At 41.0% G+C, this 18367-nt stretch overlaps 1 protein-coding gene across 15 annotated transcripts in view; it reads left to right on the top strand.

Annotated features, from left to right (window-relative positions):
* Positions 1–17671, top strand: part of TPD52L2 (TPD52 like 2) — a 33086-nt gene extending 15415 nt beyond the window's left edge. For 11 of the 15 annotated variants that reach the window (XM_039498480.1, XM_039498466.1, XM_039498477.1 and 8 more), the window contains 4 exons: positions 1010–1069; positions 6162–6263; positions 15466–15514; positions 15826–17671. In XM_039498480.1, coding sequence (XP_039354414.1) covers positions 1010–1069; positions 6162–6263; positions 15466–15514; positions 15826–15918 — 304 coding nt within the window. In that variant the 3' untranslated portion in view covers positions 15919–17671. The remainder of the gene's footprint in view (positions 1–1009; positions 1070–6161; positions 6264–15465; positions 15515–15825) is intronic. The other 4 variants (XM_039498470.1, XM_039498475.1, XM_039498481.1 and 1 more) reach the window with 1 other exon arrangement.
* Positions 17672–18367: the final 696 nt, after the last annotated feature.

Raw genomic sequence — 18367 nt, 5'->3', positions numbered from 1 at the left:
ATGCTGTATCAGAGTGAACCTTGCGTTTCCTGTTCTAAAGCTAATCTGTGCTTTCTCCCCTTCACTCCATAAAAATCATAGCAAATGCTTTGGGGACCAGCTGACTGACTCCATTCTTCTGGGCACAAAGGTAGACAAGATGATTGGATGTGTTCAGTGCTAGGAGGAATGAGGGCCAAACAAACTTGGGCATATATGTGTCAGCTACTGGTAGCTGCTACCATGTTAGTGTGACTTTGACAGTTTATAAATAAGGGCCTATTGTTAATCTGTTGGATGCCAGTATAGGTTAGAATGCTGTGAATTTTAGTGTGGTGTTCAGTAGAACTTCAATTACTAGCAGAAGTAGTTATTACAATGCATTTCTTGTTACCTGGTCATCTGTCTTTAGAATATTTTCATTAGTTAGTATTAGGCATTCATTGATCTTAGTTCTAAAATAATGTAGATTATGCCATGTAGTAGACCTTCTAGCAATTGAGATCTTGTAAGTTTTTTGGACTTAGGTAATTTCCTGTTAAAGATGAGGAAATGGAGATGAAAGTTACATGGCTTGCACAGGGCCATGCAAGGCAGTATCAGAGCTGGAAATTGAACTCAAATTCCTGGTTCCTATGCTCAATGCTATATCATGCTGCAGTGTAGCTGCTATATAGTGAGTAGCGGGGAGGGAGTGGTTCCCCATAGGATGCAAAGTGGCCGACAGTACAACTTTGTTTGAACTGGCCTGATATCTGCTGTAGTCCTAGCTTAAATCTGTGCAATTACTTTGGCCAGCCACCATTATCTGAATAAAGAGGAAACCTGGGCTTGGATGTTTGCCCACATCTAAAAGAACAAAATGTTTTATAATTTTCCTCTAATAGCCATCCCCTCCCCCTGTCTATCACATGGGAATAGAACTTGTTTCCTTAAACATCTAGAGGCATTAGTGATGTGGATGGTCCAGGAAGGAGAGCGTCTGTCTTGAAAGCATTGGCACCTTTTCTAATTTCCGTTGTATTTGTAGATATCTTTCAGCCAGCAGCACACTGGAGGACTGGAATGAAAAATTAACTCAATCAGAAGCGTGAGTGTTTTAACCTTTAGTGTAAACCAACTTTCAAAAAAGCACATTGTCACTAACCCTCTCTGCCCCCAGCTAACAATTTTCTGCTTTGACTAGTCCCATAAAGTACTACCGATAAAACCCTTTTATGTTTACCCAATAAATACACATTTCATATTCAAGTCACTGATGTGACTCCAACTGTGGTCAGTAGTGACATCTTTACCCTCCAACAGCTGTCTACTGACCTGGGAGAAATGAGCTGATTCATTCCAATTTTTGGTGGATGGGGTCCATATCACTCTGACCATATTCAGAGTTGGCACTGGGTTTGTCAGTGTGACCTGACAAGCCATGGATTAAATAGACAGATTGAGCTATCTAATACCTAGATATGGTGAGGGATAGTAATGGTCGTTGTGATGCAGCATGCACTTTTCCCTATTTGGTGTCTGATCTCAGAATCAATATGGCTTCAGTTTCCAAGGCAGTCAGTATACCATTTTAAGAGCACCGAGTAAATGTTAAAAGCTTACGAACCCCATAGCTATCAAATAGCTCTTTAGTCACTCTTCTGATATTAAGCAATCCCTTCTTTGGGTGCAGGTTCCTCCTTTCCATGCTGTTTTTAGGGTGTTAGCAGTGCTGCAGTAAAATCTAGGTCTAACCTGTGAGCTTAACTCATGTTAAAGCAGATTGTTACATCTCACTCCGCAGGAATCCTAGTAGCTACTGTCTTCCAAAGATAAACTTTGCTTAGCTTGCATAATAGCCTTGCTGCCTGTCATAGTATGGGCAAAATTGCCTGCTTGCATAGTAGCTTGACTGCGGGATTTCTTATATAATTTGTTTCCTTGTTTGAAGCTGGATTTTTTTGTTGTTGTTGCTTAGCTGATTGAAGTCTTCTCTGGAGTAAATGCTACCAGTAGATTATAAAAATTATTCCTAGCCCTCAAACTGCTTATTACATTTTTAATGCAATCTCCATTTGTACTGGACTGTAGTTGGATGAATTATGAGAGGCAGGTAGGATCTCCTTAATTTTCCAATTTTGCTTAGATAACGGCAAATGTAGGTCCTGGGTCACTTGTAGCTGAACTCCCTTCTGTACATTGTGGTATGTAATTCAAGTTACCAGAAAAGAAACTGAATTATATTAACTGCTAGTGTGTGTGTCAGCATAAAGGTGGCTTCCTGTCACGGGAGCAAATGGAAGATTTTTTTCATTATGTAAGTGCGTGTGTGTGACAGACATCAGAACTTACCAGAGTGTGGGGTTCTACTTTCCAAGTAGACTGTCCACCTGCATTACAAAATGAGAGTAAACCCTGGCTGTTCCGTTATTTGGTGATATTGAGCACTGTTCTTTAAACCCTCGTTATTACCTAAGTCAGTGAATAACTTTCTCTGGTAGCATTTAATCAGAATTCAGTCCATGGGTGTGTTCTCATAGAATAAGAAACTTCCTGTTAGATCTGTTTCCTTGCAGTCATTGATAATAAATTGCCAGAAAACGGCAGTAGGAAGCCTGCCTATGTAGCTTGTCCAAGAGCAGTTTTTTTACACCTAGAATAGTTTTTGCATGCCAGTCTTCCTGCTTGTCTTTCTCTAGCAAGCTAAACACAAATTTTCATCCCTTCCCACTTTATTTTAAATTTGTGTTTAGCTTGCTAGAGAAAGACAAGGCAGATGAGGTAATATTTTTAATTGGACTAACTTCAGCTGGAGAGAGAGACGAGCAAAAACTTGTCTCTCGCCAACAGCAGTTAGTCTTATAAAAAAAAATATTACCTCAGTCACCTTATCTCTCTAATATACGGTGACCAACATGACAACAACATTGTCTAGCTTGCTAGCGTTCCAGTTGCCAGATAACATTCTTTCTAGTGCCAATCCAAGCAGGAAGACTGGCATGCAAAAACTATTCTAGGTATAAATGAGATGAGAGAACTGTCAGTGTCAGATGCAGATGTTCTGTGATTTCTGCTTTCTCTGTGTCTGACACGGGTAGCTGGATGAATGCAAGCAAGAGGGAGGTGAGGCTAGTAGGAGAGGGGAGGATTTTATGGGTCTAGGTGTAGGCGTTCGCCGTGTTGAAGGGATTTGTCCAAGAGGTGTGCAGTTCAAAAGTGCTTTTCAGTCCTTGATACTTCTGGATACCTATTTGACATATGCAAAAACCACCTCTCTTCAGCAGCATATAGCATCAGTTTGCAAGTCTGTTTTCAGGATCCATACCTCACTACAGTTCATGCTTTTGGCTTGCAAATAGCAATAATCTGATGTGTTCTCTCTTTTAAGACCACTTGCATTCTGCACTAGCTGTAACTTGCAGCTGCCTAGCAGAGTCAGTTGCACGGAACATAATGGAGCAGTTGGTCAATACTTCTTGCTTTCTGGTTACTTCCAGGTACAAAAAATGTTTTACTTTGAAGCCCAGTATAGGTTAGCTCCTTGCTCTTTTGAGAGACCTACCTCTCTTCTTGCCTTTGACCTTAGCTGTTAGGGCTCTCAAAGTACTAGTCCCCATATTTAAATAACTGATTGGGATGGGGGAGGGGGATGACAGAGTACTTACTGAAGGGTCCTACCTCTGTTCTAGAAATTGCTGCCCTCTCTGCTGATCTGACAGTGCCTGACTTTGACCTGTTTATAGTACAGTTCAAGGCCACCTTTCTCTGGCTTGTGTGAAGTGGGGTGGGGTGTAACTGGGCACATCTACCGTTTGAGCAGGGCTTGTAACTCCCAGCTCGTGACATATCCGTACTAGCTCTGATCGAGCTAGTGCGCTAAAATTAGAGCGTAGTTGCAGCAGGAGGGGCCAGCTGCCCCGAATGCGTACCTAGCTTTTTGGACAGGCCCATACTCGGGGTGGATAGTCCCTTGCACCTCTTGGTTACACTCTATTTTTAGTGCTTGAGCTTGTTCAGCGCTAGTACAGGTATTAGGCCCCCAGCTCAGAGTGTAGACGTGCCCTTATTGGAGTGAGGATGGAGTTGTCCCTACTGGAGGCAGTCTACTTAAGTTGTTTGTTAAACTCTATTATGACTAAAGGGTTAACAGTAAAAATGTTCCCGTTGCTAATTACACTCTGTTTACTCTTGCATTTCTCTCAACTTGGACAATGGAAACTAACAATGCCTCTATCTTGTTAGTTGGATCTTTCAGATTCCTAATGCTGCAGTGTTGGAATCCCAAACATTGCAGCATTACTTTAAAAAAGGGAGTTTACATCTTAAACATGTGGAATGCTCCCAGTGCTCTCAATTTCATAAAAATTAAACATGGGGCCAATTGAAGTTTGTGTAATAGTGCATATGTGTCCACTGCCATAGTACTGGTCTTTATTAATATGTGCAACCTGCTGTCCTAACTTGCATTGGAGCCTGAGGCCTCTCAATTTATGGGCATTACTGGAGTCCAAAAATTAATGTGTGGTGTGATTCAATTCTTGTCACAGTTCTATTGGATAGCACTACTGAACAGTGTGACAGCCTGCTCTGGGGTGATGCCCAGTACCCAGAAGGGATGGGGCCTGAATTCCTTGTATTCCAAGGAAGTTTTGACTCTGCAGGTCAGGTGTAAATTCATTAACTGCAATAGTGCCCGAAAGCCTGTGTTAAAGCTAACAGCATTCAGTACCTATCTTTCACCCTTAAATCATATAATTACTACCACTTCTTACAAAACAAGTTGTGCTGTGGAGAAGGATCAGGAGTGACGCTGGAAGACCCGGATATTAGACATCCAATATCCTGTGGATTTTAAGTCTGTTATCTGAATTTGACATCATGAATTTGGCAAACGACTAGATTACACAATATGAATAATCATTTTTGTTGGGACTGGATGGTGAAGAAGTAAATCTGGTTCATTACTGAGCTTTGTGAAGTACTAGGCATGTGCAGTAACTAGTGTAGTTGAGTTAAGAGGCCTGTTCACGTTATAGAATGTGGGTTGTTGGGCTTAAAAAAGCATAATTTAACAGGACTTCTTGGAATCTGGCTCAAAGTTCCATTGTGTTATCTCCCACACTCCCATCTGGAGACTGTGAGAGAGAGAGAGAGAGAGAAATATAACTATCAGCCTAAATTGTCTACTTGAACTTGTTGCTTCTTGCTTTGGTATTTGAGGGATGAGAGAGTAGTGGGTGGCTCTTACATGTCCTGTTCCAAAATACTCTAGCACAGTTTATGTAAGAAGGATAACTTTAGACTTAAATACTCAGGTGCCAGAAAACCCAGATTTAATTTACCCCAAATTTTGGTGTTCCCTTGTTGGTGTATGTAGCTGATTTTTTTTTCTCACAAGTTGAAGTTTCTGTAGATCTAGATGCTAATTTCCAACCCAAGAGTAGCTTGGCTAGGATGCAGTTGTGCAAGTGGCTTAGCACATATTTGTTCACCTGTGGTCCCAGAGCATAGCTTGAAATAGGCTCTGAAGTGCCTCTTCTCTCCAACCCTCTTATGAACTTTTCAAATATGTGTAAAATCAAACCCATGTAAAGCTGTCCAAGACTTCTCATTTACCTGTGGTTAAAGGTAACTGATGGGAAACTTTTCTAGCTATTGGTTCTAAGCTGAAATTGCAAAGGTGATGCTCATTCTTGCAATTCTTATCTATTTCGTAACATGTCAGTATTACCAGTTTCTTCTTCCATGCTGAACTCTGCGACAAAAATGCTTTCTCTTCCCTCAGGGCTGAAAGTTTGTTTATGAGAACAATTACTGACTACTGAAGGGGCAATTTTTTTCTGAAAAGGAAGAGTGGGGAGCTATAAGCACTTAAAAAAAACCCAAACTGGAAATTTCAAAATGTTCACTGAAATATCTGATAATCAGATTTAATGGTTAGAGGAAACTAAAATATCAACATGGACTAAATGTGAAGAAATAAATTAAATCTACTTGCCTTTTCTTGCTAAGATTCAAAGCCATAAGTACACATGAGACCAGAAGAGTAGCTTTCAGCCATGTCACTGCAACCTGCTAACCTAGTGCCCCTCTCTCTTTGCCTTGGCATCTTTTCCAAAATGCTGGCAGGTGCTTCTCACTTGACTACTTGTAATATTTCCTCCTACTAACCTTCAGTTGTTTAACTTCTTCCTGTTTAGTTATAAGAAGACTCAGGAAACCCTGTCCCAGGCAGGACAGAAGACTTCAGCTGCCCTTTCCAACGTGGGCTCTGTTATCAGCAAGAAACTTGGTGACATGAGGTAAGAGCTCTCTTCCACTTTCACTGTAGCACTGGAGTCCATGATTCACACAATGTTGAGGTTTAAGCATCTGGAATTCATGACTAGTTTTTTTTCCATTTTCAGTTCTGTGCACTGCAGTTAATGGCAAAATGAATCTGATACAGCTGTGTTATGTGACCCAGTATATGTCACTCAGGTTTTAATACATATTTTTCTAAGCTATTTCTGGTGAGAGCGCCATTCTCAGGAATCCTTTCTTCATCACTTTCCCCAGAGGGTCTGTCTTTGGTGGTAACTTTTATCGCTTTAATTTTCAACAGTTCCCAGAACATATAAATATATGATTCTCTTGTCCCACAAACTGATAAAATATTGTAGTCTCCCCCATACTGGGAAGCAGTACCATATCGTTCCATTGCAGCTCATTCATCCTGTTTGAATAATGGTGTTGAAAAGATTTGAGGGGAACCCCTTTCTGTTCTTGTGCGGGAAGATGGAACTCTATGTTAACGCCAGCATAAAAAGTGAGAAAATGGAGTCCAGTTCTTTGGCTCCATCAGAGATGTAGAGAACCTCAAGGTGGAGAAAACTGGACATGTAATATTATGCAATGAAAATAATGTGCATCAGTTCTCATATAAATGGAAAGTTAATATTCCTTGCTGATGGGCACAACTACCTAGCACAGTGGAGAATGGGTATTGTGGGGAGGGGGGTTTAATAAGAGAAGTGACTCAGTCCAGATGTTTGTTACTAATATGGACTAGAACTTTTCCTTTCCATGTTCAGGGGCTACAGAGGTTTATAAACCCACTAATCTGGTGAAAGGGAACAGGAGGAAGTATTTAAAGATCTAGAATCAATGTCACTTACCCCAAATTCTTATATCTTTTAGATGTGAAAGCTAATATTAGATTATTGCATAGGTTTTAGACACTTGTATTAGCTACTGTACCAGGAAGGCTGCTAATGTCTTACTGTGTAGCGGAGGAGGTAGCTCCCTGGGACAACAGAAGGTGGTTTTAGAAACGATGGATAAGCCAGTGTTTTATTAGCCATTGGAGCACAAAACCAACTATATTTCAGCTGTCTTACACTTAGATAGTCTGCCCTTTATGAGGTGGATATTTAACCTCATAAATATCTCTAGTGACTTGAGGTTGCTATAACCAATGAAATAATGCAAATTAGGAAATTAGGCATTCCCAGGCATTCATGTGCGATCAACTCAGGATTTCAGTAAGCACCATCTAGTATTGGTTTGACCTAATTTTGAGGGCAGGAAGTATCAGTCAATAAAACACCTATCTCAAAGGGATACTGACAAAGTAATTTAATTTCTTTATGAATTTCTACTGAGCTATGAAAATATGGTGAATCACTTTCTGCTAAATCTTTTCTAGCATTTCATTTGGCGTGGATTGCTAAACTAGTCAATTTCTAGTTCTCTTGTACTAGCCCAATGCTTTTTGGGTTCGCAGCTTTGCAAAGGGAAGTTCCAAGTTAAAACAGTCTTCGCTGAACTAAAAGAATTCCTAGGCAACTTAAATTGACAATATCTCTAACTCAGATGCATCAGAGGTAGTGTTCAAATCTGTATAGGTTTAGCCTTCCCTTCAAGTTCAAGGTCAGCTTAGAACTAGGGTTCAGACTGGTTTTAAAAAAACCCTCTAGATTTTAGCCACACTTCATTTGAAAAATTATCCATTTGGCTTTGGGTGTGGTGCTTGCTCTGATCTAAGTGCTCATATTGCACCCATCAGTATGGAGTCTAACAGGGAAACCAAACCATAAGGGCAGACTTGAGTCAGTGGTTCAAATGGAAATGGTTCAAAGGTCTTCAGAGGAACAATTGCAGTTTTAGCTCATCTCTAAATATTGTTGCTGCCTGTGCTTGAGTCTTAGTTGCCTTGGTCTTATGTGATCATATTTAGTCCAGAACCTTCATGCAAAACTAATATCTAGTAATGGTAGAGTGTAATCCCCCGAGGGGAGGAAGGGGGAAAAGAGTCTCAGGATGACTTCAGCCATTCTTCTTAAACTCCGTTACATGTGTATTAGTCCTAAGGGAGTTAAATGGTGCGTTTTTTGTAAAGCTGTACTTTGCATACAGGTTCAGTGCAAAAGCATTGTGATCACGGTGTTTGCACTAAGGTGTCAGAACAGCAGAAACCACTGACTCCATTCTGTGCCAGAATTGTCTTGCATGGGCCAACGTAATGGGGAAAGAAGATCTGTTAGAAGTCTTCCAGAGAATTAATGACAGTGTACAGAAAAGATATCCTGTAAAATACAGTATTTAACTTTTTCTCTAGAGTTTTTTGCAGGATATCAACTCTTCCCTGGACTCTGCATACATAGCTGCTTAATTTATTAAAATAGTCTTTTTTAAACCAAAAAAGTTACCTTTAAAGGTAACATTTGACAAAATTCAGATTGGGCAGTTTCTTCATCACAGCTTTCATTCTTCCCAGAGATTCTCCTTTTCCTCTGTGGCTGGGAGTACCCAGGTGGTAAGCATTTGATGTAATCTCTGATCACATAGTACTGGATAATCCAAATTTACTCTCACTGAGTTGTACGTGGCGTTCCTGGAGTAGCAGATACTGGTGCGTATCTTCAGTAGCACCCAGGTTATGTGAATTGGGCAGAGAATTAGTCCAGTTTCTAACCTTTCTAGTATGCATTTGACTCCTCTTTCCTACTAATGACCCAGCAATTTGCATAAATCTTTTTTCTCCCATTTATTTTAAGGCAGCAGCAGACTGAAATGGGAAAAATGTGGTTCCTTTTGCCAGTGTCATAAGTGCATAGTAAATGTAGGGGTCCACCTACCAAACATGCAGCTGTGGCAAAAGTGTGTGACTTCTGTCGCCTGTCAGCCCAATCACTTCACAGTCTGATTGGGAGCATTTGTGCTACCACTAACCTGCCATGACTAAACCATGCACAAATATTGTTTGTTCAGGAATGTGAACTTGTTAGTTCTCAATTTAACTCTAATATTAAATTTCCTAGAGTAATGCCAGTGTGTCCACATCAAAATACATAGGCTGTGTAGTATGAATTCAGCAAGAAAAAGTGAATAGGAAAAGGTACACATTAATCGTAATTTACATTGAAGAAACTCCTGAATTTCCTGTCTAAACATGCAGCATTAACATTGTGAAAACACCCTACATTAATGCAATCAACACTTTCTTCTTGGAAGACAAAGTGGTGGGTCTGTGGGCAGCTTCTCTGTCGGAAATATATAACATCAGTCACAGCATTACCAAATAACTCAGCCGGATTTGCTGTGGATTTATGGACCTATAGTGGAAAACAAATGAAAGTAACCTTTGCTTCTTTCCCTTGAAGATTTAATAACACTTCTTTTAGTCTTCCTCTATTGTGTGTGTAAACCTATATTGCTCTCTGTCTGTACTTCTCTGCTGTCTTCAGGGAAAAAATAAGTCCTGAGACTTTCAGTACAGATTGAATTGATATTTTTGGAGCAAAGTCTTCAATAGCAACATTCCCTCCAAATGGAACTGTAAACTGTTGGTAGTCATGATGTGATCAGAGATTACAGTGAGTGAGTTTGGTTTCTTGTAGTGAGCTTTCCTCTGAATGGGTGAGATGTTCCTTGTTTTCAATGAATCTCAGTGCTAGCCTTTAACTGTAATTGCTTGTTAGAATGCTCCTGTGTCTTTATCTCAGCCTGCATTTTTATAAGAAAAGGATCCAGACATTTATTTTCCCATCTGCCGGAAGGGTTGAGATAACAGAAGGGGACACTGCAGACTGTTTGTCAGCCTTTGTTAGCTGCTGAAAAATGCTAGAAAGGGGGTAATGACAACATAAATGTGCAGAACGGTTGATCACAATTTCCTTGTAAAACACGTTGCCACTACAGAATCAAAATAACTTGTGTCCTGAGACATCTTCAGTACATCAGTTAGTTGCCATGCATTGCTGGATTGTTTGAAATCTAATAGCTGTAGAATTCATCATGTTCAATAGTTAACCTGTGGTACTTGGAATCCTCTATGTATAAGAGGACTGATGCTGCTAGTTACTCTGCTACATCTTCCCCAGCCACCTAATCTCTGAGACTAGTCCAGGGGTTCTCAAACTGGGGGTCGAGACCCCTCAGGGGGTTGTGAGGTTATTACATGGGGGGTTGTGAGCTGCCAGCCTCCATCCCAAACCCCGCTTTGCTTCCAGCATTTTTAATGGTGTTACAAATTAAAAACACTTTTTTATATATTTAATGGGGGTCGCATCCAGAGGCTTGCTATGTGAAAGGGGTCACCAGGTCAAAAGTTTGAGAACCACTGGACTAGTCCATGTGGTTAGTTAGCTTAATTAATGGGAATGGGTGTTCTGCAAGTCCTGTGCAGCGTTGCTATTAAAGCTACAAAAATCTTAGCCAGTTTAGCTTTCTCTGTTATCTCGGCATTCTCTGATGTGGGTCTCAGGCGTTCTTACCTTACAGCATTTTACTGTAGTGTATGATTTCAGTAAGCTAATCTGAATGGAATGCCCTCTTCCTCATTAGAGAGGACAACTTTCAGAATGTATATTTTCTAATATAAATTTCTTGTCAGTGTTTGAAGGAGTCTGCTACTGTAGCTACTACTACAAGCATATTGATAAATATTATTTTGAGCTGACGATGGCTGGCTGCAGGACAGCTCCTGAATTTATGTAATCTGGAGACATTTTATCAAAGGAGGAAAAGGGCTACAAAAAGCACCAATAGATCTTCAAAAGTTCAGTTTCAGGTGCTAAACAGGCTGAACTGTGCTTGTGGTAATACATACAGTGTTGGGAGTGTTGCATGTTTGTGTATATTGTCCAAGTTGTTAATCTTTTTACAGGAACGAGTTGTAGAAACTCTCACTTTCAGACATACCAATAGACAATGTTTTGGCTCTGGCTCTAGCTGTTGAAGAGATGGCCTTAATACAGGGGCTCTCAAACTTGGGATCGGGACCCCTCAGGGGGTCAGGAGGTTATTACATGGGAGGTTGTGAGCTGTCAGCCTCTACCCCAAACCCCATTTTGCATCCAGCATTTATAAGTGTTAAATATGTTAGGGGGGTCGCACTCAGAGGCTTGCTATGTGAAAGGGGTTACCAATACAAACATTTGAGAACCACTGCCTTAATATATGTTGGAGGTGAAACCACAAAGCACGACTAACTTCTTGGGCTTTGGTGTAATCAGAGCCCCTTGTTCTCCATGGAAAGTTTTATCTTAACCGGGTAGCGAGACTACTTAGTTTCTACTGAACCGCACTGCTGCAAAGATGAAGCTCTGGCAGCTACATTTAAATAATATAAAATAGAAAGAGAAATCAGAGTAGCTGCAGTGTTTCTTTGTAAATTCATTTCATGCCATCTCCATGTCCTCATCCTGCCTTAGACTCTTTTGTATTGGCAACATGTAACCATTGTAGAAGCTGTCACAGGCCTGGATGGGATAGTTTAGTCTTGGTGGGTGGAGCAGTTATGACTTGGCACCCAAGAATGGGTGGAAGGCAGTTTGGGATTGTGACATAAATTATAGTAAGGATGAACAGTTTTTGTTATCATACCCTCACTAGCCATGTCTGCAGACTCAGGAAGAAAACAGTGCCTTGGCTTTCATTTGTTTCCTGTAAGAAGTATTCATAATAGCACTTTTAAATGAAAGCTTAGCGTGTGGCCGCTGTAGGGGGAAGAGGTGGGTTTTCCAGTGTTTGCTAACTCTTTGTAAAATCCAGGTGTGAACAACATGTGGGTTAAAATCTTTTTCTAATGAAGAGAAGGCTTGAGCGTGTGAACACAGCTCTGTGGCAGGGATTAGATTCAATAGTGCTGGAATACGCAGTGCCCTGGCTGTAACTTCTTACTGCAGACGCTACCATTATTGATCTTTGCTAAACTTCATATTCAGTTCACATAATAGAAGATCATAGGATAAGAAATGTCTTGGGCAGTTTTCTTAATTTGTCTTGAGGCAGATTTTGTTGTAGAGAGGTGGGCTTGCGATCTAAGGCATTTGTGTGCAAGACTTACGGGCAGCTAAGCAGGGCAGTCAGTTGGACATTGGGGCCTAACTAACATTTCACTTTTCTTTCCTGCTGCTGCCGATGGGTTCTTCCAGGGCTCATCCTTTCTCTCATTCCTTTAGGTAAGACGCTTTTCAGGGTACTAAAAGAGGAGGGTTACTTATTTTTTTGCTAATCTTTCCTGGGGACACTGCAGACCATGTAGGGCCCATCTGCACTGCTAAAACAGATTAGTTAGGGAGCTTGGTTGCAACAGATGCCCCTGGACTGGCCTTACAATGAGATTGCAATTGGTCATGAGGGTTGAACATAAATAATTGCAGTGCTGTAATTGAGTCCCTTGACTTGGTCATATTTGTTGTGTGGATGGGGCTGTAGGCAATTTACAGCAGCTTTTTTATTTGAAAGCTGACCGCTCAGTGCGGTTCCATACTCAGGCTCACTGCATGCATCTTGTACCTCTCCCTGTTACTCCTAAATTCTGGGAATATCCTGCCTGTTAAAATTAAACCCTGATTAACAGAGTAACTTGGTACAAGAAAGCCAGTCATGGACCTTCTCAGCTCTTTTTTTTTTGTGTGTGGTGCCTATGCAACGTCTCTTCTCTCTGAAATAAAAATAATCTAGTCCTGGATCTTGGGCCAGATACCTTTTCTTGATGCTCCTGGGCATAGCGTGGTGTTGAAAAAGCTTTTCCTAAATTAAACTTTTCTGTGGGAGGTTTGGCTCTTTGTATTGACATAAGCAAATCTGTCAGCAGTTGAAGCACAAAGCCTCCTAAACACCATTCACTCTGTCCATATCTTGCATTCTTCAGTTAGAGATACTCAGGCTAACTATCCTATAACTACAAAACTAGTTTGGGCTGCAGTGTGTCAAAGGGCAGGGGAGAGGGGATTTTGTGGCTTACTTCTATTGCCTCCGCTATTTGCAGCAGCCTTAAATGTTGTTGGGAACAGTAAGTGTTCGGAAATTGTGCAAGACCTAACCATGCATGCTGTCAATGTTTGAATTGTCTAACTCTTCCTTTTCCACTTTTAATGCTTCTGAGTAGCAGCTATTCCATTCGCCATTCGATAAGTATGCCAGCGATGAGGTAACGTAGCAAATGTCTATCAAAGTGGGAGGGTGGGAGGCATAGTTGATTCCAAACCACTTCCGGGACTTTAAATTCAACTTTTATTTTGTGTATTGGGACTGTTTTCTTCAGTTGACCACTAATGTGCATTGTGGGGTAATGTCTCCTGCAGCCCCACTAGTTCAGGGCTTTGAGGCCTGTTGCATAGGTTTATTAGTGGCTATGTTAGACTCTCTCTTATGAGGACTCAAGTGAAGTGTTGTAACCCTGCCAAAACTCATATTGCAATTTTATTATTTTCAAAGCTCCCTAAAGATAATTGATCCTTTTGTTAGAATTTCAATACAGTTGTAACTAGTAGTGCAGATGACATCTCTGACGTCCTGCTATATTCCTGGTTTACAAGCAAATGGTCCAGCATGCCAAAATATCCTGACTTTTGCAGTAGAACAATGTCTTCCTTATGTGGTAAAATCATAACAGTGTAGAGCTCAAAGGAACCTCAAAAGGTCACCTAATCCATCCCTCTGTGCTAAGACAGGACCAGGTATATGTACACCATCACTGACAGGTGTTTGCTCACCTGTTAAAAACCCCCGGTGCAAGAGATTACACAACCTCCCCATGTAACCTCTTCCAGAATTTAACTACCCTTATGATCACTAGCTACTGAAGAAATTATAAACTGATTAAGAAGTCTGGCTTTTCTTTACAATAAAATGTTTAATTGGAAACTCTGGTTATAACATGTGAGAAAAATGTTCTCTTAGTTGTCCTTTTTGCATGAGTTTACTTTTGTTTGGGATAGTATAATTTCCCTGAACAGAAATGTGCCTTTGTGTCTTCATCTTCATAGGAGTTAGCAGTACAAATCCTTTCCACACTTAAGTAATCTCTACGAAGTTCAGAAGCTTAATCTTGTAGTTTACAAGTCAAAACTATCCTTAAAGCTGCTCATTTTCTAGTAAAAACTTTAGCTAAACTTCAGATTTTAGCAGAATCTGGTATAAACTGTAATCTGCATTCCCACACATGGGGATGAATGAACTGTATGATGGGAGAGGAGCTGGGCAAAGAGTGTAGACCCTTTTCACTTGTTCACATTCTTAGATGAATTTTGCTTTGGTTGTACTCGCACCTCCTGTGTTTCTGGCAAACTAAAGCAGGTAAGTTTGTTGTATGGGTGCAAATGTTCAAAATAAGTCTTGTGTGCAAGTATGTCTAGGAACAGAAACTGAATTCTGTTCTCATGTGAATGTTCTTGCTAGAAGAGCTTGCGCACTGCAGTCCATCAAGGGAACAATTCCATGTGATGTATGTGCTAAATCATAACTCTTCAATACAGACTACTACTCCTGAAACATTTGTGATCATTCTGTAAGCAGAAAGGCTAAATTTATCAAACAGTGGATTAAAATTAATTGCTCACCTCTAAGGTTCAGTTCTCATACCGCAGGACGCAAATCTCTCCCACTAACATAGGTGACTACTTCTGTCATGTGGTCAGAGAATAGAGTCCCAGGTATTCTCCTGGGGTTATAACTCTGAATGTTCCATTCATCTCTTGCACTCCGGAGAAGCTCTTCCTTTTCAGTCTAATAGTAGGTATTGGAGAAAGCTGAATGACTTTTTTCAAGCCTGTTTAAAATGTTCAGCTTCCCCTTTTGGACTAAAAACATGGCTTTCTTACATAAACAAGAAACCAGTCCTTTGTCTGTGAGGCTTTCCCCTCCTACCTAATCTGTAATCCGTTGACTCAACGGAACTCAGCCTGCCTTTTAGGTTGTTAGCTTGAGTGGCCTGTATTCAAACAATGGGAAAAATGTACTGTGGTATAAGTATCCAGACCTTGCTGTATGCCAAGTATGGCATATCTAATGCAGTTGGTTAGTTAGAGATAGTGAATCCTAGCTTGCAAGGAGATGGCGAGATGACCTGAGTGATAACTGCCTTGGGTGTGTTGTAGGTGGTGGTGCTCTTGCATTTGAATGTCTAAGGAACTTTCACAGGCTTGATATTCTCAGCCTGTTCAATTCAAACTAAAAACCAGTTGTTCCAGTAGCTTACCCCTTTTGACTTGACATTGCCTTTTCTCCTTTAAGGAACTCTACGACCTTCAAGTCATTTGAAGACCGAGTTGGAACCATAAAGGTAACTGTCTGTTCTCCTGTTGCTAAACTCCCACTTATATCTATGCTAAGCAAATCCCCATGCAAGAGAGTCTGTGTGAAACTAGCTTAAAACTGTCAAAGGGGCACTAGTGCTTACAGAAAACTTCAGGGGTAAATTGCACTTCGGAGCCCCTATTCTTAAGAGTGTGCAGTCTCTAAGGCTAATAATTGGGGAAAATAACTTTACTGTATGTCAGTACACCCCTTGGAGAAGTGGTAACCATTGGCACTGAGGACACAAGACCAGTGTCATTCTCTTGTCATCTTCAACAATTTTTCTTCCTTTTGCAGTCCAGAGTGGTGGGCAGCAGGGAGAACAGCACTGACCCTCACTCCCCCACAGGATCTGGCGACAAGCCCCCCCAGGACAACGCTCCTTTCTAATCCCTCGGTGTGGCTTTTTGCACGGCTGTGCACAACTGCAGGAGCCCCACTAGTTCTTCACAACAGCCACAGCGTGCAAATAAAGGAAGGGGGCAGTTCTCATTCTGAAGAGAAGTATCCATACATCCATACACAGACATTGCTGCTGGAGTCAAGTAAAATAAAAACAATGTTTTGTACACAAATATTTTACACTAAAGTTTGTAGATGAAATGTATCACTGTGCTGTCCTTTTGGGAGAGCAGGTAAAATGGAGTTTACTCATCCTAGTCCAGAAATAGAATTTCTGATGCTAAACATGTGCATTTCTCACTCAGTGATAAGCTGTTTGAGTAGGCAAGATTGTTTCTTTAGGCAGGGTGGGAAGAGCAAATATGGAAGAAGCCAACTGCCTGGGAAACACAATCTTCAATTTCTGGCGACAGCCCTCTGTTCTAAATTATTTATGAAGAGAAGTAGTTCCCAGTCTCCCATCACTGCTCTCTCCCACTACCACAGAGGTGCAGGGCCAGAGGGGCATTGAAAATTTTCTCTCTCGTTAATATGGGAATGGGGTAAACAGTCATTTTCTCTGGGCTCCCAAAAAGGAAACTGTATAGCAGCTGCCTAGTTGTTACACTAACGCTCTAGCTTTAACAGAACTAAGATCTTTATTTTTAAATGTAATGAACTTCAAAAATAAAAGCTAAGTGAGAGAGCTTTAGCATCATATAGGGAAATAATACCTTGGACTCTGAAGCTGAATCGCAAGCCTTACATCACCTTATGCTTTATTTGTTTATAATCTTTTTATATAGAGAGAAATGTGAGGGCTACAAAGTTGGGGTTGGAGCACTGGAGTTTTGCATCATACAATAGTAGCAGCATGCCTGTGTGCCAGTTATTGTGTTCATTTCAATGTGCACTCTGTTGCCTGAGTATAAAACTTGCTTCTCTGTTCTTGGGTGTATGCCTTCGTCATCCTTTAAGGAAGAAGCTCTGAAGGCAGATTAGAAAAGGACAAAGCTCTGTCTCTAGCAATGTGGGCACTGTACTGGAGAATCCTGTCTCTACCCTGCCATTGTGAAGGTGGTTCAGTTTGGAGGGTCCTAAGTATGATGGTACATTCTCCTGACTAATATCTCCACCCATAATCTTTGTTTACAGTACTTGCAGAGAATCCTGGAGACTAACTGATTCCTCAAGTGTCTGGATGTTTTGCTATTCTGCTGTCCAGCACTATCGCTCAGGAGCTGTAGAATGAAAGGTTACCCTATGGTGGCCTGATCTTATTCTAGGCAAAGGTGCCTCCACATAAAAACCTAGAGTGAGCAATTCTGTGCCTTAGAGGCTAAGTGGGACTTACTCAGGTCTTTAGGTTTGCTTACATACATATCAAAGTAGTTTCTCTGGTTTGAGTTCCTCTAGGATAAAATTTTTTTTTGCCCTTCTCTAGAGAAGCAAGTTTTGACATTTGAATTTGCTGATCATAAACCTCAGTAACCACCCTTTTCCCCCCATTTTGCAGGTGGGGGTGGGGGTGGGATGCATACTATGAAAAATTAGAAGGGAGATGTGATAGGAAATAGGTGGAATGTAGAGTGTCATTTACCAGGTTTTATTGTTTGTGGCTGAAATTACCTTCAGTGTGGGGGAAACAGTGCCAGTTAAATGCGGGACTGCTGGAGCGTAGATATTGAACTGTTTCTCTCTACAGGTGAATATTGAGGAAATTTGTCAATAAAGCTTTCCGTTGGGAAACAAATTAAGTGAATTTTTGGTCCAGCATTTATACTTAGAAATCTAAATGAGTGAGTGCAAAGGGTACGAACCCATCAAGGGGCATTATCCAACTAGCAGAGTAATTTGGGGAGGGAGGCCTAAGTTGGTGACTTCTGTGTAATGCATGTCATTCTGGCCACTAGAAGCTTCTGTATGTGTTATGCTTCAGCTGATGAACTGGTATCTCTTGTCTGGTACTTCACTATAACAGCCACTAGCAAACATCAGTTGACACACACAGTATGCTCCCAGGACCTTTTTATGCAAAACTGACTGAAGGAGGCAATAGGGGAACTTGCATGCAGCTTAAAATTGGAGGAGCTGGCCCCTGTCAAGTGGAGAGACTGGAGCCAAAAGGAACTTAGTGGAATGGTATGAGCTGACAATTTCGTTACGCAAAGAATGAGCAGAAAAGAGGTCAGTACATGGTATCGTCTGAGGCACAGAGCAGAACATATTTTCTACACAAAGCACAGTAGGTGCCAAAGCAGGAAAAATCATTCTAGTACAGTACAACTCCCTTGGGAAACCTTGGGCCTTGTTTTGGGAAGAGAAAAGGTGCAGGAGCATTGAAGGATGCTAGTGCTGCATTAAAAATAACATATGTAAAAATTATCAATGCTTGTCTACTTTTCCTGACTACTGTACCCCTTTCAGGAGTCTGATTTCTTGCATACCCCCACGTTTC

The sequence above is a fragment of the Mauremys reevesii genome, linkage group 13 (genome assembly GCF_016161935.1).
Source record: "Mauremys reevesii isolate NIE-2019 linkage group 13, ASM1616193v1, whole genome shotgun sequence".
Taxonomy (NCBI): Eukaryota; Metazoa; Chordata; order Testudines; family Geoemydidae; genus Mauremys; species Mauremys reevesii.
Note: the sequence above shows the minus strand (reverse complement) of the source record. Positions and strands in the feature narration are given on the sequence as shown.